The sequence below is a fragment of the Clupea harengus genome, chromosome 24 (assembly GCF_900700415.2).
Source record: "Clupea harengus chromosome 24, Ch_v2.0.2, whole genome shotgun sequence".
NCBI classification, from domain to species: domain Eukaryota; kingdom Metazoa; phylum Chordata; class Actinopteri; order Clupeiformes; family Clupeidae; genus Clupea; species Clupea harengus.
In genome coordinates this window covers 12,007,430-12,029,462 of record NC_045175.1, presented here as the reverse complement: position 1 = coordinate 12,029,462, position 22,033 = coordinate 12,007,430, and the positions used below count along the sequence as shown (strand labels likewise).

At 42.4% G+C, this 22,033-nt stretch overlaps 1 protein-coding gene across 1 annotated transcript in view; it reads right to left on the bottom strand.

The window, feature by feature from the left end:
* The window catches only part of LOC116219232 (zinc finger protein 658B-like), a 36,129-nt gene extending 15,773 nt beyond the window's left edge, over window positions 1-20,356 (bottom strand). Inside the window, 4 exon segments of the mRNA XM_042703582.1 lie at window positions 4,712-5,418; window positions 8,316-8,364; window positions 10,172-11,044; window positions 19,392-20,356. Of these exon segments, the coding sequence (XP_042559516.1) occupies window positions 4,712-5,418; window positions 8,316-8,364; window positions 10,172-11,044; window positions 19,392-19,916 (2,154 nt within the window). The 5' untranslated portion in view covers window positions 19,917-20,356.
* Between the last annotated feature and the right edge of the window lie 1,677 nt (window positions 20,357-22,033).

Below are 22,033 nucleotides of genomic sequence, written 5' to 3'. Positions count from 1 at the left end.
GTCCATCTCTGCACAGTTCAAGTCATAGACATATATAGTTGAAGTTAGATCTGCGTTTACTCGACGGTGATGCTTTCCGCTTTGACATGACTCGTTTACGAGTTGCTTTCGTGTAGATTCGGTCGATTCCGACTGCACACGTCACTACGGTTGCGTGCCCTTATAAGGAGCTGGCAGGGCGTGTATGTATGCAAATTCAGGAGCACGAGAACACGCTTTCAATTTAAGAAAACTCTTCCGGGGGAGCACAGCCCAGAAAACTTCTGCTGCGTAGGAACACATTTTCAAGCGTGCATGAATTTGGCGGATGTCTTTTGCTTACGTTGTTTTTCCGAAGCCCGTAAGAAACATTTCAGAAGAAACTTCAGAAAATGTTCGAGAATGAGGGCCATTGAGAGTAAAACAGACAATGGACAAGACAGATTGTTTTACCTTGAACAATATACAAAGGGCCAAGCTAGGGATCTAGTAAAAAGCTGTCAGCATATGGATGGAGATCAGGGTTATCTCAGAGCCAAACGCTTATTGCATGAACATTTCGGCAATGAGTATAACATTTCCACCGCTTACATTGAGAAAGCTCTTAGTTGGCCTATCCTGAAGCCTGAAGACCCAAAGGCCTTGAATGAGTATGCTCTGTTTCTGAAAGGATGCTGTAATGCCATGACAAAGCTGGATTACATGGAGGAACTGAATGTTGCCTCTACCTTGAAAGCCTTAGTCATGAAATTACCCTTCAAGTTTAGGGATAAGTGGAGGACTAAAGCTCAGGAGAAACTGGATGGCAACAGCAAGATTACATTTGCAGATCTTGTACAGTTCATTGAGAAACAGGCAAAGATATGTTCCAACCCAGTATTTGGAGATATCCAAGAGTCAGTTGCAAGTAGGAGTAAAAGGCCCGAGGTAAGCAAGCCCATGTTTAGGCCCAAGGTTACTTATGCAGCTAATGTGGCAGCAGTAACCACTCCAGTGACTTCAAATATGGACAGTGATGTCAAATCCCCATGCCTCTGCTGTGATGGTGCTCACAGTCTAGAGCACTGCTCTGACTTCAAGAAGAAAACACACAGGGAAAAGTTGAATCTTTTACAGGAAAAGGCACTCTGTTTTGGATGCTTGCGTACAGGACACAGAAGCAAAGACTGCCATGCAGGGCGTCTGTCATGCAACATCTGCAACCGAATCCATCCCAGTGTGCTTCACATCAACTTCCAGGTCAAAGGTGAGACCATAAAGTCAGCAGAGCCACCAGAGAACATCAAAGAGGTGAAGTCCAATGTTTGTCGGCATAATGGGGCCGGGAACTCTAAATGTGCACTTTCAATCTTACCTGTTCAAGTGAAGTCTGTGAAAGGCAACAGGATCATTCAAACTTATGCTTTTCTCGATCCGGGCAGTTCAGCAACATTCTGCACGGAGAGGCTGGCGCAGAAATTGAGCCTGGAAGGGAAACCAACAACTGTTTTGCTAAAAACAATGTCACAAGAACGGCCTGTCAAGAGCACGTTGGTGTCAGGTCTAGAAGTGAGCGAACTCGAAGGCAACAACTTCCTTCCTTTACCTGAAGTCTTCACTCAAAGGTCTATGCCGGTGACAAAGGACGACATCCCAACACAGGCGGATTTAAGGAAATGGCCTTATATCAGTGAAGTCCAATTACTCCAAATAGACTCTGGCATTGATTTACTCATTGGCATGAATGCAGCAAATTTGATGGAACCCTGGCAGGTGATCAACTCACAAGAAGATGGGCCCTATGCTGTAAGAACCCTACTAGGATGGGTAGTCAATGGTCCATTGGGAGGATGCAGTAAAGGTGTGGACAAGGCCACCGTGACTGCTAATAGGATCTCCCTGGTTAACCTGCAAGAACTTCTGGTGAGTCAATACAACACTGATTTCAATGAGAGAGTCTATGATGAAAAAAGTGAAATGTCAGTAGATGACAAGAAGTTCTTGAACATTGCCAATGCATCTGTTAAAGTGATAGAGGGTCACTACTGCATTAACTTACCTTTTAAAGCTGATAAGGTGACAATGCCTAACAACCGTGTGAGTGCAGAGAGCTTCATGAGAAATCAAAGATTGATCTGTGGACCAGAGTTCCTCTGGTCATCAGAAGAGGATTGGCCAAATGAACCAATAGACAGGAGTCAGCTTTGTACGGATGACCAAGAGGTCAGAAAATCTGTAACAGTTAATTCCATCATGCAGACATGTGAGGAAAGGCCCACAGACAAGTTACTCAATTACTTTTCAGATTGGCTGAAGTTGAGAGTAGCTGTTGCATGGATAATGAAGGTGAAGGATGCATTGAGGCACTTGGTGCAGAAAAGAAAGGACTCAAAGGACGACTGTAAGTATCAAAGGGCAACCAGAATAAACACAAGGTCTGTCAAGATTAGCATGAAAGAATCAATAACAGTTGAAGATCTAAAAGGAGCAGAAAATGCAATACTTACCTATGTGCAGAGACAAAGTTTCCCACAGGAAATCAGCATGCTGCAAGAGGGAGCATCCTGTGTGAGAAAAGGCAGCAGCATCTACAGACTGGATCCGATGCTGGATGGTGGCATTCTCAGAGTGGGTGGGCGTCTGAGGAGATCAGCAATGCCAGAGGAAAGGAAACACCCTGCCATTCTGGCCAAAGACCACCACGTGTCCACTCTGATCCTGCGCCACATCCATGCTCAAACTGGACATGGAGGAAGGAACCATATGCTATCCCAGGTACGAAAAACATACTGGATTGTAAATGCAAACACTGCTGCACGGAAGGTTCTCTCTCACTGTGTGACTTGCAGAAAGAACAGAGGAAAACCTGGTGAACAAAAGATGGCTGATCTGCCAGGTGAAAGACTTGTCACAGACTTGCCACCATTCACGAACGTTGGTCTTGACTACTTCGGCCCTTTTGAGGTGAGAAGGGGCAGGAGCATGCTGAAAAGGTATGGCGTCATCTTTACCTGCATGACCAGCCGAGCAGTACATCTGGAGGTGGCCTGTTCTTTAACCACAGACTCGTGCATCAATGCCATCAGACGTTTTTTGTGTCGAAGAGGCCCAGCACAACACATGAGATCCGATCATGGCACTAACCTTGTAGGTGCAGAGAGAGAGCTGAGAGAAGCACTTCAAGCCATGGAACACAGAAAGATCCAACAAACTCTAAGGAAGGAGGGAGTTCAGTGGAGCTTCAATCCCCCCACTGCCTCTCACCATGGTGGGTTCTGGGAACGCCTCATCCGAATGGTAAGGCATGTCCTATGTTCAGTATTGAAGCAGCAAACTTTAGATGATGAAGGCCTAACCACAGTTTTCTGTGAAGTTGAGGCAATTCTCAACAGCCGGCCTATAACAAAAGTATCTGATGACCCACAAGATTTAGAAGCCCTAACTCCAAATCACATACTTCTGTACAGAACTAACCCACTTCTGCCCCCTGGAGTCTTTTCAAGTTCTGACCTTTACCACAGAAGACGCTGGAGACAGGTCCAGTATATAGCCGAGCTATTCTGGAAGAGATGGCTGCTAGAATACCTCCCTCTCCTCCAGGAAAGACAAAAGTGGTCAAGAACCAGAAGAAACTTCGTCCCAGGCGACATTGTACTAATAGCAGATAACAACGCTCTTCGCAGCTCCTGGCTACTGGGAAGAGTCTTAGAGGCCAAGCCTGATGCCAGAGGCCATGTCCGTGTGGTGAAGCTGCAAACTAGGACGAGTGTACTGGAGAGGCCAGTGTCCAAAATCTGTTTACTGCTCGAGGGTGATGACTGTAAGGTAAAACCATGAACGCCGAAAGAGTTCAAGATAAGTGAATTTATTCACTTTGAGTTTATATTTTGAGATCATTATAAGATTGCCTAATGATTGAAAATACCTAAACTGCGAATAGAAATGGCTCCTTTGTAATGTAAATAATTGTCTTTGCCTCTACAAACACAATTAGGGGCCGGTATGTAGGAGCCAAATTAACCTTTATGTTGATACTTATGTTATCTCTCTTTATTAGTATGTGCAAGTGTGAGTGTGAGTGTGTAAGAATGAATGAGTGACACTATGGCCGTAGGTGTTTTTACCCCATCTAGAGGACACCTGAACTTTACCTGAGAGGCTGAAGGTGGAGCCCAAGGGGGAAAGGCCTTAAAATCCAGCAGCCAGAGCATCTGGGCGTGGCTGAGGAAGGCAACAGTTTTTTGACCGTGTGCCATGACGTGTGCAAAGGAACCATGTGCTTTACGAAAGACTCTTTAGTTTAATATCTTTTATTTTATTTCCAACAACTTGTTATCCACCATTCTACAATAAACGGTCAAAGGGACCAACTGGACTCACCTCTACTTCTCATCTTTCATACACGCGTCAGAACCAAATCCATCTCAGCCACCCGTGCTAGGCAATTAGAAATTGCTGCTACAACCAGGATAGATTTAAAATGTATTTGATGAAGATAGAATAAATCTACAAAGGGAGGAATATGTAGTATAGCTAAGGAAACGCGAACTACGGAAGCCAGGAGAGGAGACCGCGAAAGTACAGAGATAAGTCACATGTATGTTAGACGAACAGAGTTGACAATAAAAGAAGTTAATGACAACCAGTTTCTTTATTGGACAACACAACAATGTACATCACATGTTGTTTAAAAGTAATCTAACCAAACACATTTAAAGAAATTATACTTTGTCAAGTATTATCAGGGCAGCACATCAGAACTGTGGATAGTCTGGTGTCTCTTGAGATTACCTATTATACTAAATGCCTTTCCACACTGAGGACACTGATACGGCTTTTCCCCAGTATGGATCCTTTGGTGTGTCTTTAAATGATCATTTGTACTAAATGCCTTCCCACACTGAGAACACTGATACGGCTTTTCCCCAGTATGGATCCTCTGGTGTCTCTTGAGAGCAGACATGTGGCTAAAGACCTTCCCACACTCTGAACAGTGATGTGGATTTTCTCCCGAGTGTGTGATCTGATGGGTGGTGAGACATGATTTCCTCTTGAAACTCATCCCACAAGTAGTGCACTGATACGGCTTTTCCCCAGTATGGATCCTCTGGTGTGTCTTGAGAGAAGACATGTGACTAAAGGCCTTTCCACACTGAGAACACTGATACGGCTTTTCACCAGTATGGATCCTCTGGTGTCTCTTGAGGCTAGAAGTGTCCTTAAAGGAGTTTCCACACTGAGAACACTCATGTGGCTTTTCACCAGTATGGATCCTCTGGTGTATCTTGAATTGAGATATATGACCAAAGGCCTTCCCACACTGAGAACACTTATACGGCTTTTTCCCAGTATGGATCCTATGGTGTCTCTTGAGAGTAGACATGTGACTAAAGACCTTTCCACACTGAGAACACTCGTGTGGCTTTTTTCCAGTATGTGTCATCATCTGCTCGGTTAGGTGTGAGGAATTGGGACTCTCTTTGTTTCTTTTTTCCTCAGAATTCCAACTCTTGTTAGATTGGATCCTTTGAATGTCTCCTGTAATATTTTAAGAAGAAAAAAATGAAACAATATATTCTCTCTTCTCCTCTTTCTGGTTTGCAATTTCTACAATACTGGCACATATATTTGATATGTATTTTGATATATTGGTTATTTGTTAGAAATATACATCACTTGGAATTGACTTTGGATAAAAGTGTCTACCAAGAGCCTAAATGTAAATATAAACAGAGATACACACACATAAATAACAGAGCTTCAGAACAAATGATTACAGACACTTTCTCTCCTTTGAATGCAGCAGACTACAGGTAGTATCCCATAAGTAAGGTATTCACAGTTCTCTGTTCTCTCAATAGGTCTCATAGTGTGAAGCACAAGTTAGCCATTCTCTAAAATACAAGTATTGTATATATATATAAATAACACATTACAATAAACAAGCAACTTACTTGTAGGTGAAGAGTCAAAGTCATTATATTTCCTTAAATCAAATTCTTCTTCAACTTTGATTTCCATTGGTGAATACTTTTCTTCTTTCAAAGTCATGATAGGTGACGTGTTCATTTCAGTCTTGCATTCACAATCCATTCCATGCTTTTCTTCCACTGTCTTACATGTAGACAGATACTCTTGTAGGAAATCATCAAACTCTTCTTCTTTTATCTCCGGCTTCACTGAAGTGGGCAGTTGACTTGGTTCAGTAAATCCAGACATTTAAGACTTCAGTTCTGTTTTGGAAAAAAAAACTTGGTCAAACTATCCTTGGTATACTTACACTTACAGTATGCTTCCAGAGCATCACAGTGCCAGCCTTTAAAAGGTGAGTTTATTAATCTGACTCCACGCTGTGGGGTTAATATAATGCTTCTTCTGCCTGACCTATTATCTTCCTGGATTCAAACCTAGCCAATCGGGTGCAGGAGCTTTTGAAATGCAAATTAGCATGACAGAGGGTTATGGGCAGGAATTACAGGTCAATGAGAACCGTTTACACCTCTGATAGTCTTCAGGTGGGCATGGCCATACCTCAGCCTGCAGAAACTCCACAAAGGAGTGTAGTAGGGGGCTGGGTGTGAACTGAAATGTGATGGGGAAGGAGAGTGAAGATGGGGGTGGGCTGGTAAAGTGAAGGAAGCTTCCATTCTGTCTAAGCTTGTTAATACTCTATGCATAGGGGAGTATTTATTTACCATGTCTGTTTTGTGCGTGTGTCTATCATACTGATATAAGGATAGAGAGGAAGTTTAATATCAGATACATACATACCAGTGTGAAGCTCCACTTAAAAAATAATTTAAAAAAATAGAATTCATGGGACCTAAAAAACTAATTTTTTGCGGGTACACAGGACATTATCATTTGCACCAGAATCCCAGACATTTACCCCCGTTAATTCTGAATATTTTACTTTTCATCTGTTTTTGCCTTACTGTGGATGGCAGTGGTGCGTCCAGCTCAACTACAATTTAAGGGGTTTGACCTCATATGATAATGTATCTTACTCTAAAAATACCACAAGAACATATGCAACTCACATTAATAATAATAGCTTCATTCTTGGCAGTACTCCAACAAAAAAAAACATTGACGAAATGCAAAAGTTTTACAAAGCAACTCATTCTCAACATGAGGCTATCAGCAGTGCTATGTCTGATCTGGTCATTGGCCATCAGGGTCTTAGCAGTGCCTGCCTCCAGTGCTCCCCTGCAGTGCATTTTCAGCCACTATGGCTTCTTACTACGTTCTCATTGCACACTTATGTCTCACACACTTTTGTCCAATTCGATTTTTTGTAGATGTAACGCTTCATCCCGAGATAGTGGTATGTTTATACTGAAATCCTTACTGTTAATTTGAAAATATGCTGTTTAATCAGCATTTGAGACTCTGATTTTGAGATTTGCATTTGAGATTTGTCAGGCAATGGTTTCACAAGTAGATCCATCAACTTCTCTGATTAGAAGGAAGAAAGTCTCAGTTTAAGTACCCTTGGTCTGACAGTAGAAGGTGTTAATCTCCAGGCCCACCTGACATGGGTCACACTAAATAACAGTGACTTTAGAGACACATGGTCCCAAAAACATTCAGTTCTTCTCCTCTTAGAGCTCAGCTTCACACATACAGCTCAGGAACAGAGTCACACATGTAACAACCAGATATACTTCAAGAGGTTCTTTGCTTAAAGCAGCAATAAGGAGTTCTGTTCCAAAACGACCTAAAAGGGAGGCAAAAACCTTGCAAACACCACAAACAGCCCAGTTGACACTGATAGAAGCTTGCCAACACACTAACTGGTGTCTTTTGGCAGTATAGCTAACAATGTCATGCTGTGAAAGCTTTTCTTCCAATTTTGCAGGGTTTTCTAGCCCGGTATACAGACCTACACAGTGCTTATCCTGGATGGCTAATTGGAAAGACACAGGTGTTAATCTGTCCTTCACATGACCATATGCTATCAAAATGAATTTGAGCATGGTGCCAAAACTGATTGCCTATAAATCCATACCTCTAAAAGTCTCAAATGGTTGCATAATGTTACTTTAACTTTCATTCTAACTCTAAGATCCACAAGGGCATAAACTACATATGAATCATAAGGTATTGTTTCTGATTTTCATTCCACCACACCTTATTCTTCAAACCCTGGCACAAGTGTGACCTATCATTAGGGCCCAAACCCAGTACACAAGTTGTGACCTATTATTAGGGAGCATCACTTCCACATCCTTTCTCTCTCTCTTTCTGTGTGTGTGTGTGTGTGTGTGTGTGTGTGTGTGTGTGTGTGTTTGTGTGTGTGTGTGTGTGTGTGTGTGTATGCCATATGTTTTCTGTTTCAATATAGCTCCAAAGATGAGAACTTTGAGCAAACCTCTTCCCACACGCAGAGCATTCATGAGGGTTCTCCCCAGTGTGGATTATCTGAAGTCAGTACAGAACACACCTGTGGTTGATCTGATGGCTGGTTGCACTTGTGGGTTTTGGGGAAGCTTTTCCCACATGTAGAGGACTACTACAGATTTTCTCCAAAGTGAATCCTGTGATGAACCTTTAGCTGTTACTGTAAGATTTCTAAAATCATGAGCATTTGCCTATTTGTGTTATTTCATGTTGGATAAGATCTTAGGGTGCAGGGAATCTCTTGTCACTTGCACTGCACTGATTGGGGCATTTCTCCTGTATGTATCTTTCAATACTTCTTCACATGTGGTCTTCCTAACGAGCCTGCCGGCATGCGTGATGAAACCACTACAGATGATCCAGCACGCGACGGTACATCTGGTGTTCAACCAACCAAAGAGGGCACACGTCACCCGGCTTCTCATTGAGCTCCATTGGCTGCCTGTAGGTGCTCGCATTAAGTTCAAGTCACTTATGCTTGCTTACAGAGTGATTGATTGTTCTGCTCCCACCTACTTAAATGTCCGTGTAAGGGCAAATGTTACACCCAGGATGCCGCGCTCGCCTCATGAGTGTCGTTTAGCACTGCCGTCTGTGCAAGTACGTCAATCCAGACTATTCTCATTTGTAGTTCCACGTTGGTAGAATGAACTCCCTAGCACTACCAGAGCAGGGGCGTCCCTCTCTACCTTTAAGAAGCTCTTGAAGACCCAACTCTTCAGAGAGCACCTCCCATCCTAAACTTGCACTTCGACTAGTACTTAACTTGCACTTACAGCAGTTACATTCCTGCACTTCTTTTTTCTATTTCTTATGTAAAATAGTATTTATTTTTACACTAGGTCTCTATTGCTCGTTGCTTGACTGTTCTCTCCCTTGTTTGGACAGAAGAGTCTACTAAATGACTAAATGTAAATGTAATGATTAAAAGCCGTTCCACACTGAAAACCCTCGTAGGCCTTTTCACCTGTGTGTATGCTCTGATTAACATAAAACTCTTCATCAATTCAATTCTGATCTATCAGTCTTATTCATGTAAAGAAGGTTTTTTTTTATGTGTGTAATAGTGTTTATAATAATAATAATAATAATAATAATAATAATAATGATAATGGACAAACAAATGAAGTAAAAAATCGTCAAAGGAAAAATATTTAAAAATAAACTGAAAAACCTTTCAGTAAAAAATGTGATTTTTCTTCTCTTTTTATTTTTATAAACCCAGAGCAAATATCTTCTGTTCTTGAGAAGTAGGTTTCCCTGATGTTGTTGTACTTATTACATTCTGTCAGGAAAAGAAACTCATCCTCCACTACCCGATTACTACAGTGAGTGCAGAGTCTGTTTTCTCGAGGTAGCCATGTTTGTCTGTGTACCCTTTTGACAATGACAATGCTTTGTTCCCTCCCACCCTTTCTGTGCACCCCCACCCCGCCCCGAGACTCAACACATATTTCAGCTGTTGCCAAGCTCACAGCCTTCACATGATGATCTGTTCATGGCCTCATATCTAGACAGCTGATGCATACACTACTTTTGCTTGTACATGCACTAGTAGATGCTTGTAGATTGTAGTTTGTATACAAGCACACACACCCCTCCTCAACACCATCACACACTTGAAAAACTTAGGTTTCAATCTTTACCCCAACACATGCTTCAGGCATGAAGAAATTAGCCGTAATCATGTTCATGACATTTTGTTTAAAATGAATTAAACCAAAGACATTTAAAGAAAGTAAAAACTTTATCAAGTATTATAAGGGCAGCACATCAGAACCGTGGATCCTCTGGTGTCTCTTGAAAGGACCTATTACAGCTTTTCCCCAGTATGGATCCTCTGGTGTGTCTTGAAATGATGAATTCTGCTAAAGGCCTTCCCACACTGAGAACACTGATACGGCTTTTCCCCAGTATGGATCCTCTGGTGTACCTTGAGAGCAGACATCTGTCTAAAGGCCTTTCCACACTCTGAACAGTGATGTGGCTTTTCTCCAGAGTGTGTGATCTGATGGGAGGTCAGATATGATTTCAACTTGAAACTCATCCCACAAGTAGTGCACAGATATGGCTTTTCCCCAGTATGGGTCCTCTGGTGTCTCTTGAGATGACCTATATGGCTAAAGGCCTTTACACACTGAGAACACTGATACGGCTTTTCCCCAGTATGGATCCTCTGGTGTGTCTTGAGATGACCTATTGTACTAAAGGCCTTTTCACACTGAGAACACGGATACGGCTTTTCTCCAGTATGGGTCCTCTGGTGTGTCTTGAGAGCAGACATGTGACTAAAGACCTTCCCACACTGAGAACACTGATACGGCTTTTCCCCAGTATGGATCCTCTGGTGTGTCTTGAGAGAAGACATGTGACTAAAGACCTTCCCACACTGAGAACACTGATAAGGCTTTTCCCCAGTATGGATCCTCTGGTGTGTCTTGAGAGGACCTATTTGGCTAAAGGCCTTTCCACACTGAGAACACTGATACGGCTTTTCCCCAGTATGGGTCCTCTGGTGTCTCTTGAGAGTACCTATTTGGCTAAAGGCCTTTCCACACTGAGAACACTGATACGGCTTTTCCCTAGTATGGATCCTCTGGTGTAGCTTGAGGCTAGAAGTGTCATTAAAGGAGTTTCCACACTGAGAACACTCATGTGGCTTTTTTCCAGTATGTGTCATCATCTGCTCGGTTAGGTGTGAGCGATTGGGACTTCTGTCTTTGTTTCTATTTTCCTCAGAGTTCCAACTCTTGTTGGATTGGATCCTTTGAATGTCTCCTGTAATATTTTAAGAAGAAAAATAATGAAACAATATATTCTCTCTTCTCCTCTTTCTGGTATGGAATTTCTACAATACTGGCTAATATTTTTGATTTATTGGTTATTTGTTAGAAATGAACATCACTTGGAAGTGACTTAGGATAAAAGTGTCTACCAAGAGCCTAAATGTAAATATAAACAGAGATACACACACATGAATAACAGAGCTTCAGATCAAATGATTACAGACACTTTCTCTCCTTTGAATGCAGCAGACTACAGGTAGTATCCCATAAGTAAGGTATTCACAGTTCTACGTTCTCTCAATAGGTCTCATATTGTGAAGCACAAGTTAGCCATTCTCTAAAATACAAGTATTGTATAAATATATATAACACATAACAATAAACAAGCAACTTACTTGTAGGTGAAGAGTCAAAGTCACTATTTTCTCTTAAATCAAATTCTTCTTCAACTTTGATTTCCATTGGTGAATACTTTTCTTCTTTCAAGGTCATGATGGCTGACGTGTTCATTTCAGTCTTGCATTCACAATCCATTGCAGGCTTTTCTTCCACTGTCTTACATGTAGACAGATACTCTTGTAGGAAATCATCAAATTCTTCTTCTTTTATCTCCTGCTTCACTGAAGTGGGCAGTTGTGTTGGTTCAGTAAATCCAGACATTTCAGACTTCAGTTCTGTTTTGGAAAAAAAAACTTGGTCAAACTATCCTTGGTATACTTACACATACAGTATACTTCCAGAGCTTACTTCCAGAGCTTCCACAGTGCCAGCCTTTAAAAGGTGAGTTTATTAATCTGACTCCACGCTGTGGGGTTAATATAATGCTTCTTCTGCCTGACCTATTCTCTCTCTGGATTCAAACCTAGCCAATCAGGTGCAGGAGCTTTTGGAATGCAAACTAGCATGACAAAGGGTTATGGGCAGCAATTACATGTCTATGAGAACCGTTTACATGTCTGATAGTCCTCAGGTGGGCATGGCCATAGCTCAGCCTGCAGAAACTCCACAAAGGAGTGTAGTAGGGGGCTGGGGGTGTGAAGTGAAATGTGATGGGGAAGGAGAGTAAATATGGGGGTGGGCTTGTAAACTGAAGGAAGCTTCCATTCTGTCATAGCTTGTTTATACTCTATGTATAGGTGAGTATTTATTTAGCATGTGTGTTTTGTGTGTGTGTGTGTGTGTGTGTGTATCATACTGATATAAGGATAGAGAGGAAGTTTAATATCAGACCTTAAAACAGTGTGAAGCTCTACAAAAAAATATGGAAATAAATAGAATTCATGGGAAAAATTGTGAGTACACAGGACATTATCATTTGCACCAGAATCCCAGACATTTACCCCAGTTAATTCTGAATATTTTACTTTTCATCTGTTTTTGCCTTACTGTGGATGGCAGTCGTGCATCCAGCTCAACTACAATTCAAGGGTTTTTACCTCATATGATAATTTACTTACTTTAAAAATACCACAAAAACGTATGCAACTCATATTAATAATAATAGCTTAATTCTTGGCAGTACTCCAACTAAAAGAAACATTGACAAAATGCAAAAGTTTTACAAAGCAACTCATCCTCAACATGAGGCTATCAGCAGTGCTATGTCTGATCTGGTCATTGGCCATCAGGGTCTTAGCAGTGCCTGCCTCCAGTGCTCCCCTGCAGTGCATTTTCAGCCATGGTGACATCATACTACATCCTCTTTGCACACTAATGTCTCACACACTTTTGTTCAATTAGATTTTTTGTAAATGTAACGCTTCATCCTGAGCTAGTGGTTTGTTAATACTGAAATCCGTTATTTTAAAAATATTTTGTTTAATCAGCATTTGAGACTCTGATTTTGAGATTTGCATTTGAGATTTGTCAGGCAATGGTTTCACAAGTAGATCCATCAACTTCTCTGATTAGAAGGAAGAAAGTCTCAGTTTAAGTGTCCTTGGTCTGACAGTAAAAGGTGTTAATCTCCAGGCCCACGTGACATGGGTCACACTAAATAACAGTGACTTTAGAGACACATGGTCCCAAAAACATTCAGTTCTTCTCCTCTTAGAGCTCAGCCTCACACATACAGCTCAGGAACAGAGTCACACATGTAACAACCAGATATACTTCAAGAAGTCCTTTGCTTAAAGCAGCAATAGGGAGTTATGTTCCAAAACAACCTAAAATGGAGGCAAAAACCTAGCAAACACTACCAACAACCCAGTTGACACCGATAGAAGCTTGCCAACACACTAACTGGTGTCTTTTGGCAGTATAGCTAACAATGTCATGCTCTGAAAGCTTTTCTTCCAATTTTGCAGGGTTTCTAGCCCGGTATACAGACCTACACAGGGCTTATCCTGGATGGCTAATGGGAAAGACACAGGTGTTTATCTGTCCTTCACATGACCATATGCTATCAACATTAATTTGAGGATGGTACCAAAACTAGTTGCCTATAAAGCCATACCTCAAAAAGTGTCAAATTGTTGCATAATGTTACTTTAACTTTCATTCTAACTCTAAGATCCACAAGGGCATGAACTACATATGAATCATAAGGGATTGTTTTCATTCCACCACACCTCTGGGGGGAACATGGTCACACTTTATTCTTCAAACCCTGGCACAAGTGTGACCTATCATTAGGGCCCAAACCCTGGCACAAGTTGTGACCTATTATTAGGGAGCATCACTTCCACAGCCTCTCTCACTCTCTCTCTCTCTCTCTCTCTCTCTCTCTCTCTCTCGCTCTCTCTCTCTGTGTGCCATATGTTTTCTGTTTCAAAATATCTCCAAAGATGAGAACTTTGATCAAACCTCTTCCCACACGCAGAGCATTCATGAGGGTTCTCCCCAGTGTGGATTATCTGAAGTCAGTACAGAACACACCTGTGGTTGATCTAATGGCTGGTTGCACCTGTGGGTTTTGGGGAAGCTTTTCCCACATGTAGAGGACTACTACAGATTTTGTCCAAAGTGAATCCTGTGATAAACCTTTAGCTGTTACTGTAAGATTTCTAAAATCATGAGCATTTGCCTATTTGTGTTATTTCATGTTGGATAAGATCTTAGGGTGCAGGGAATCTCTTGTCACTTGCACTGCACTGATTGGGGCATTTCTCCTGTATGTATCTTTCAATACTTCTTCACATGTGGTCCTCCTAACGAGCCTGCCGGCATGCGTGATGAATCAGAATCAGAATCAGATCAGAATAGTATTTATTGCCAAGTAGGTTTACACCTACCTGGAATTTGTTCTGATGTATAGGTGCATACAGTAAACATAAAAACATACAAACACAGTAAGTACTACACATAACATAAAACATAAAAACACAGTAAGTACTACACAAACACAATAAGTACTACAATACAAAAAGCAGGGCAGGAGTGCAAAAGTGGATGTGCAATGTGCAGTGTGCAATGTAGTGTGTGTTAACATAATACAGGCTTGAGGTGTGGGGGCGGGATGAGAGTCCACGTCAGGTGGCCTTGTTACTAAGGCCAACGGCAGCCGGGAAGAAGTTGGTTTTGTGGCGTGAGGTTTTGGTCCTGATGGACCGCAGCCTCCTGCCGGAGGGAAGGACCTCGAAGAGTTTGTGACCCGGGTGTGAGGGATCGGCCACAATCTTACCTGCCCGCCTCAGGGCCCTAGAGGCGAACAGGTCCTGTAGAGATGGCAGATTGCAGCCAATCACCTTCTCGGCGGAACGGATGATACGCTGCAGTCTGCCTTTGTCATTGGCAGTGGCAGCAGCGTACCAGACGGTGATGGAGGAGGTGAGGATGGACTCGATGATGCAGGTGTAGAAGGGCACCATCATTGTCTTTGGCAGGTTGAACTTCTTCAGCTGCCGCAGAAAGTACATCCTCTGTTGAGCTCTTTTGATGAGGGAGCTGATGTTCAGCCCCCACTTGAGGTCCTGGGAGATGATGGTGCCCAGGAAGCGGAAGGACTCCGCAGTGTCGACTGGGGAGTCACTCAGGGTGATGGGGGTGGGTGGGGCTGGGTTCCTTCTGAAGTCTACGACCATCTCCACTGTCTTCAGAGCATTTAGCTCCAGGTTGTTCTGCCCACACCAGGTCACCAGATGGCCAATCTCCCACCTGTAAGCGGACTCATCCCCCCCAGAGATGAGCCCAATGAGGGTGGTGTCGTCCGCGAACTTAAGGAGTTTGACGGACTGGTGACTGGGGGTGCAGCTGTTGGTATACAGGGAGAAGAGTAGAGAGGAAAGAACGCAGCCCGGAGGGGAACCGGTGCTTATAGTCCTGGAGTCAGAGACATGCTTCTCCAGCCTCACGCGTTGCCTCCTGTCAGACAGGAAGTCTGTGATCCACCTGCAGGTGGAGTCAGGCACGCTCAGCTGGGAGAGCTTGTCCTGAAGCAGAGTCGGAATGATTGTGTTGAAGGCAGAGCTGAAGTCAACAAACAGGATCCTGGCGTAGGTTCCTTAAGAGTCCAGGTGCTGGAGGATGAAGTGAAGGGCCATGCAAGTGCTTGTTAACTGCATCGTCTACAGACCTGTTGGCTCTGTAGGCAAACTGCAGGGGGTCCAGTAGAGGGTCAGTCATGGCTTTGAGGTGAACCAGCACCAGACGCTCAAATGCCTTCATAACCACAGAGGTCAGGGCGACGGGTCTGTAGTCGTTGAGTCCAGTGACTTTAGTTTTTTTGGGGACGGGGATGATGGTGGAGGTCTTGAAGCAGGCTGGTATGTGGCATATCTCCAGTGAGGTGTTAAAAATGTCTGTGAACACCGGAGACAGCTGATCAGCACAGTGCTTCAGGATTGATGGAGAGACAGAGTCTGGCCCGGCTGCTTTGCGGGGGTTCTGTCTCTTAAAAAGTCTGTTGACGTCTCTCTCAAGGATGGAGAGAATCGTCACTGTGGAGGGGGAGGAGGGGGGGGGCTCTGAGGTGGGCAGTTGTGAGGCGCAGGCCTCTGCTGTGGTGGGGGCGGTGCAGTTGATGGACTGGGGCTGGAGGGAGGTGTCACGGGGGATGGTGTCAGGACTGTTCCATTGTCCATCAAAGCGACAGTAGAACTCATTCAAGTTGTTGGCCAGGCGTGAGTCGTTAGTGGAGTGGGGGGCTCTAGGCTTACAATTGGTGATCAGCCTAAGCCCTTTTCAGACGGAGGCAGAGTCGTTGGCTGAGAACTGGTGTTCAAGTTTCTTAGAATACACACGTTTAGCATCTCTCCGAAACGCCTCATCCTTCTCCAGCCTCAACTTTTTGAGTTTTACTGTGAACCAGGGTTTGTCATTGTTGTAACTAACCCTGGTGCGTGATGGAACACAGCTGTCCTCACAGAAGCTGATATAGGAAGTCACAGCCTCTGTGTACTCGTCCAAGCTGTTTGAAGCAGTCCTGAGCACCTCCCAGTCTGTACAGTCCAAGCACGCCTGAAGATCCTCCACAGCCTCACTGGTCCCCTGCTTTGAAGTCCTGACAACAGGTTTGCAGAGTTTAAGTTTCTGCCTGTATGCAGGAATCAAATGGACCATGACGTGGTCCGAGAGTCCCAGTGCAGCGCGGGGGGCGGCGTGATAGGCTCTGCTTACTGTGGTGTAGCAGTGATCCAGAATGTTCTCCTCTCTGGTCGGGCATTTAATAAATTGTTTGTATTTGGGGAGTTCGCGGGAGAGATTTCCCTTGTTAAAGTCGTCGAGGACAATATATAGGGAGTCCGGGTTAGTCCGTTCCACACATAGTATCTGGTCGGCAAGCATGCGTTGTGCCTCTTGCACGTTAGCTTGCTGTGGAATATAAACACCGACCAGAATGAATGAAGTGAACTCGCGGGGGGAGTAGAAGGGTTTGCAATTGATAAGAAAATATTCCAGATCAGGAGAACAGTACTGTTCAGACTATTCTCATTTGTAGTTCCACGTTGGTAGAACGAACTCCCTAGCACTACCAGAGCAGGGGCGTCCCTCTCTACCTTTAAGAAGCTCTTGAAGACCCAACTCTTCAGAGAGCACCTCCCATCCTAAACTTGCACTTCGACTAGTACTTAACTTGCACTTACAGCAGTTACATTCCTGCACTTCTTTTTTCTATCTCTTATGTAAATTAGTATTTATTGTTACACTAGGTCTCTATTGCTCGTTGCTTGACTGTTCTCTCCCTTGTTTGGACAGAAGAGTCTGCTAAATGACTAAATGTAAATGTAATGATTAAAAGCCGTTCCACACTGAAAACCCTCGTAGGCCTTTTCACCTGTCTGTATGTTCTTATTAACATAAAACTCTTCATCAATTCAATTCAAGTCTTCTTTATATAAAGTAGTTTTTTTGGTGTGAAAAATAGTGTCTCGATAATAATTTTAATTGTACTACTAATGATAATGGACAAATAAAAGTAAAAAATCGTCAAGGGAAAAATATTATGAAAAAACTGACATACCTTTCAGTACAAAAGTAATGTAATGTACCAAATGAAAAAGAAAAAAAGACAACAATAAATGTTAATGTTTATTAATTATTTACGGTTATGTGGTATTATCTCAATATGTGGCAAGAGAGAAGATACTAGGAGATTAGGTGTATGTTAGGGATGCACCGATACCGATACCAGTATCGGTATCGGTGCCGATACTTCGTTAAAATACTCGTACTCGTACTCGTTTTGAATTGCCGATACCAAGCACCGATACCACTCATCAGTATTTCACTGCATCAAACTGGCCGGGCTATGCTGACACAAAATGTGATTTATTGTCCTACCTGTCCTACCACTCTCTGCCAGACTAGTAAGTAGCTTATTTGCCGTCTTGTGTTGCATTTGCTTGATGTTTGACTGTGTTAGGAAAGTTTGTCATAGTGTCAAAGTATTTCAGTATACAGGTTTCGCTAAATTTAGCTGCTAGCATCTCGTTAGCGATTAGCAATTCCGTTATGCTGCCTTAACGGCCATTTGGGCTCATTTTAAGATAAATGACGACGACAGGAGTAAGGCACAGTGTAAGATCTGCACTGCTACGGTGTCGAGGGGTGGAAAGGAAAGTACTTTGTTTAACACAAGCAATTTGATTAAACTCCTGAAGACACACCATAGTGCTAAGTACACAGAGTTCACTGATGCTAGTGGCGCAAGACCGAAGTAACCAATCTTAACTGACGTCTTGCAAAAGAAAAAAACGCGCACGCACACACAGAGAGAGAGAGGTAGAGAGAAAGACTGTGCCACATAGGTTAAGTGATTGTTTGTGTACTTGAGCAGGAGATTCTTCTGATCCTTTTGTAACTGAAATGTGCTCTTGTGCTAATCCAGTAATAGTTCTGTTCACTTTTTGTTAAGCAGACTGTGTTGTTAACTATGCAGCAAATTGAATTGCTTTTATCTGGTTATATTTGCATTTTGTCTAATGTGATGATATTGTCTGTTTGAAGGCTTTTTTTGTGTGTTAAAACCAGAAAGCTCTGTTAATTTTTGGCTTGGGATAGCCTTCTGTTAATTTTGTACAATAGGCTTGACATAATCTGCAGAGGATAAAATAAAATCTGCCTCCAAATTAATTGCACTTTCATGGAGACCAAATCTAAGAAGTATCGGTATCGGTACTCGGTATCGGCAAGTACACAAATAAAAATACTCGTACTCGTATCGGTTTGTGAAAAAGTGGTATCTGTGCATCCCTAGTGTATGTATTCACCTATTTCCCATAGGAGTGATTTTTCTTCTCTTTTCATTTTTATAAACCCAGAGCAAATATCTTCTGTTCTTGAGAAGTAGGTTTCCCTGATGTTGTTGTACTTATTACATTCTGTCAGGAAAAGAAACTCATCCTCCACTACCCGATTACTACAGTGAGTGCAGAGTCTGTTTTCTCGAGGTAGCCATGTTTGTCTGTGTACCCTTTTGACAATGACAATGATTTGTTCCCTACCACCCTTTCTGTGAACCCCCACCCCGCCCCGAGACTCAACACATATTTCAGCTGTTGCCAAGCTCACAGCCTTCACATGATGATCTGTTTATGGCCTCATATCTAGACAGCTGATGCATACACTACTTTTACTTGTACATGCGCTAGTAGATGCTTGTAGATTGTAGTTTGTATAAAAGCACACACACCCCCCCTCAACAACATCACACACTTGAAAAACTTAGGTTTCAATCTCTATCCCAACACATGCTTCAGGCATGAAGAAATTAGCCTTAATCATGTACATACTTTTTTTTTAACTCTTTTAACCAAAGACATTTAAAGAAAGTAAAAACTTTATCAAGTATTATCAGGGCAGCACATCAGAACCGTGGATCCTCTGGTGTCTCTTGAGAGTACCCATTTGGCGAAAGGCCTTTCCACACTGAGAACACTGATACGGCTTTTCCCCAGTATGGATCCTCTGGTGTTTCTTGAGAACAGACATGTGTCTAAAGTCCTTTCCACACTGAGAACACTGATACGGCTTTTCCCCAGTATGGATTCTCTGGTGTGTCTTGAGATGACCTATTTGGCTAAAGGCCTTTTCACACTGAGAACACTGATACAGCTTTTCCCCAGTATGGATACTCTGGTGTCTCTTGAGAGCAGACATGTGACTAAAGACTGTTCCACACTGAGAACACTGATACGGCTTTTCCCCAGTATGGATCCTCTGGTGTATCTTGAGAGGACCTATTCGGCTAAAGACCTTTCCACACTGAGAACACTGATGCGGCTTTTCCCCAGTATGGGTCCTCTGGTGTGACTTGAGAGCAGACATGTGACTAAAGACCTTCCCACACTGAGAACACTCATGTGGCTTTTTTCCAGTATGTGTCATCATATGCTCGGTTAGGTGTGAGCGATGGGGACTTCTGTCTTTGTTTCTTTTTTCCTCAGAATTCCAACTCTTGTTAGATTGGATCCTTTGAATGTCTCCTGTAATATTTTAAGAAGAAAAAAATGAAACAATATATTCTCTCTTCTCCTCTTTCTGGTATGCAATTTCTACAATACTGGCACATATATTTGATACGTATTTTGATATATTGGTTATTTGTTAGAAATGTACATCACTTGAAAGTGACTTAGGATAAAAGCGTCTACCAGAAGCTTGAATGTAAGTATAAACAGAGATACACACACATGAATAACAGAGCTTCAGATCAAATGATTACAGACACTTTCTCTCCTTTGAATGCAGCAGACTACAGGTAGTATCCCATAAGTAAGGTATTCACCGTTCTCTGTTCTCTGAATAGGTCTCATATTGTGAAGCACAAGTTAGCCATTCTCTAAAATACAGGTATTGTAAATATATATATATAACACATAACAATAAACTAGCAACTTACTTGTAGGTGAAGAGTCGAAGTCATTATTTTCTCTTAAATCAAATTCTTCAACTTTGATTTCCATTGGTGAATATTTTTCTTCTTTCAAGGTCATGATGGGTGACGTGTTCATTTCAGTCTTGCATTCACAATCCATTCTATGCTTTTCTTCCACTGTCTGAATTGTAGACAGAGACTCTTGTAGGAAATCATCAAATTCTTCTTCTTTTATCTCCTGCTTCACTGAAGTGGGCAGTTGTGTCGGTTTAGTAAATCCAGACATTTCAGACGTTCTGTTTTCGGTTAAACTATCTATTTGCGATATAGTGAAAATCTTCACAGAACTACAGTATAGTTGTACTGCTGATGAACTACACCTAGAGTATGCTTCCAGAGCATCCCAGTGCCAGCCTTGAAAAGGTGAGTTAAGTAATCTGACTCCACGCTGTGGGGTTAATATAATGCTTCTTCTGCCTGACCTATTATCTCTCTTGATTCAAACCTAGCCAATCAGGTGCAGGAGCTTTTGGAATGCAAACTAGCATGACAAAGGGTTATGGGCAGGAATTACAGGTCAATGAGAACCGTTTACACATCTGATGGTCTTCAGGTGGGCATGGCCATAGCTCAGCCTGCAGATACTCCACAAAGGAGTGTAGTAGGGGGCGTGAACTGAAATGTGATGGGGAAGGAGAGTGAAGATGGGGGTGGGCTGGTAAAGTGAAGGAAGCTTCCATTCTGTCTTAGCTGGTTTATACTGTATGCATAGGGGAGTATTCATGTTAGCTTGTGTGTTTGAGTGTGTGTGTCTATCATACTGATATAAGGATAGAGAGGACGTTTAACATCGGATCTACAAACCAGTGTGAAGCTGCATTTAAAAAATAGTGTAATGAAATAAAATTCACGGGACCTAACAAACTCTTGTTTGTAAGTACACCAGAATCCCAGAGATTTACCCAAGTTAATTCTGAATACTTTACTTTTTATCTGTTTTTGCCTTACTGTGGACGGCAGTGGTGCATCCAGCTCAACTACAATTTAAGGGTTTTTACCTCATATGATAATTTACTTACTTTAAAAATACCACAAGAGCATATGCAACTCACATTAATAATAATAGCTTCATTCTTGGCAGTACTCCAACAAAAAAAACATTGACGAAATGCAAAATTTTTAGAAAGCAACTCATCCTCCACATGAAGCTATCAGCAGTGCTATGTATGATGTGGTCATTGGCCATCAGGGTCTTAGCAGTGCCTGCCTCCAGTGCTCCCCTGCAGTGCATTTTCAGCCATGGTGGCATCATAATTTTTTTTGATGCAATGCTTCATCCTGAGCTAGTAGTATGTTTATACTGAATTCCTTATTGTTAATTCAACAATATGCTGTTTAATCAGCATTTGAGACTCTGATTTTGAGATTTGCATTTCAGACTTGTTAGGCAATGGTTACACAAGTAGATCCATCAACTTCTCTGACTAGAAGGAAGAAAGTCTCAGTTTAAGTATCCTTGGTTTTACAGTGGGTGGTGTTAATCTCCAGGCCTACCTGACATGGGTCACACTAAATAACAGTGACTTTAGAGACACATGGTCCCAAAAACATTCAGTTCTGAAGCTTTTCC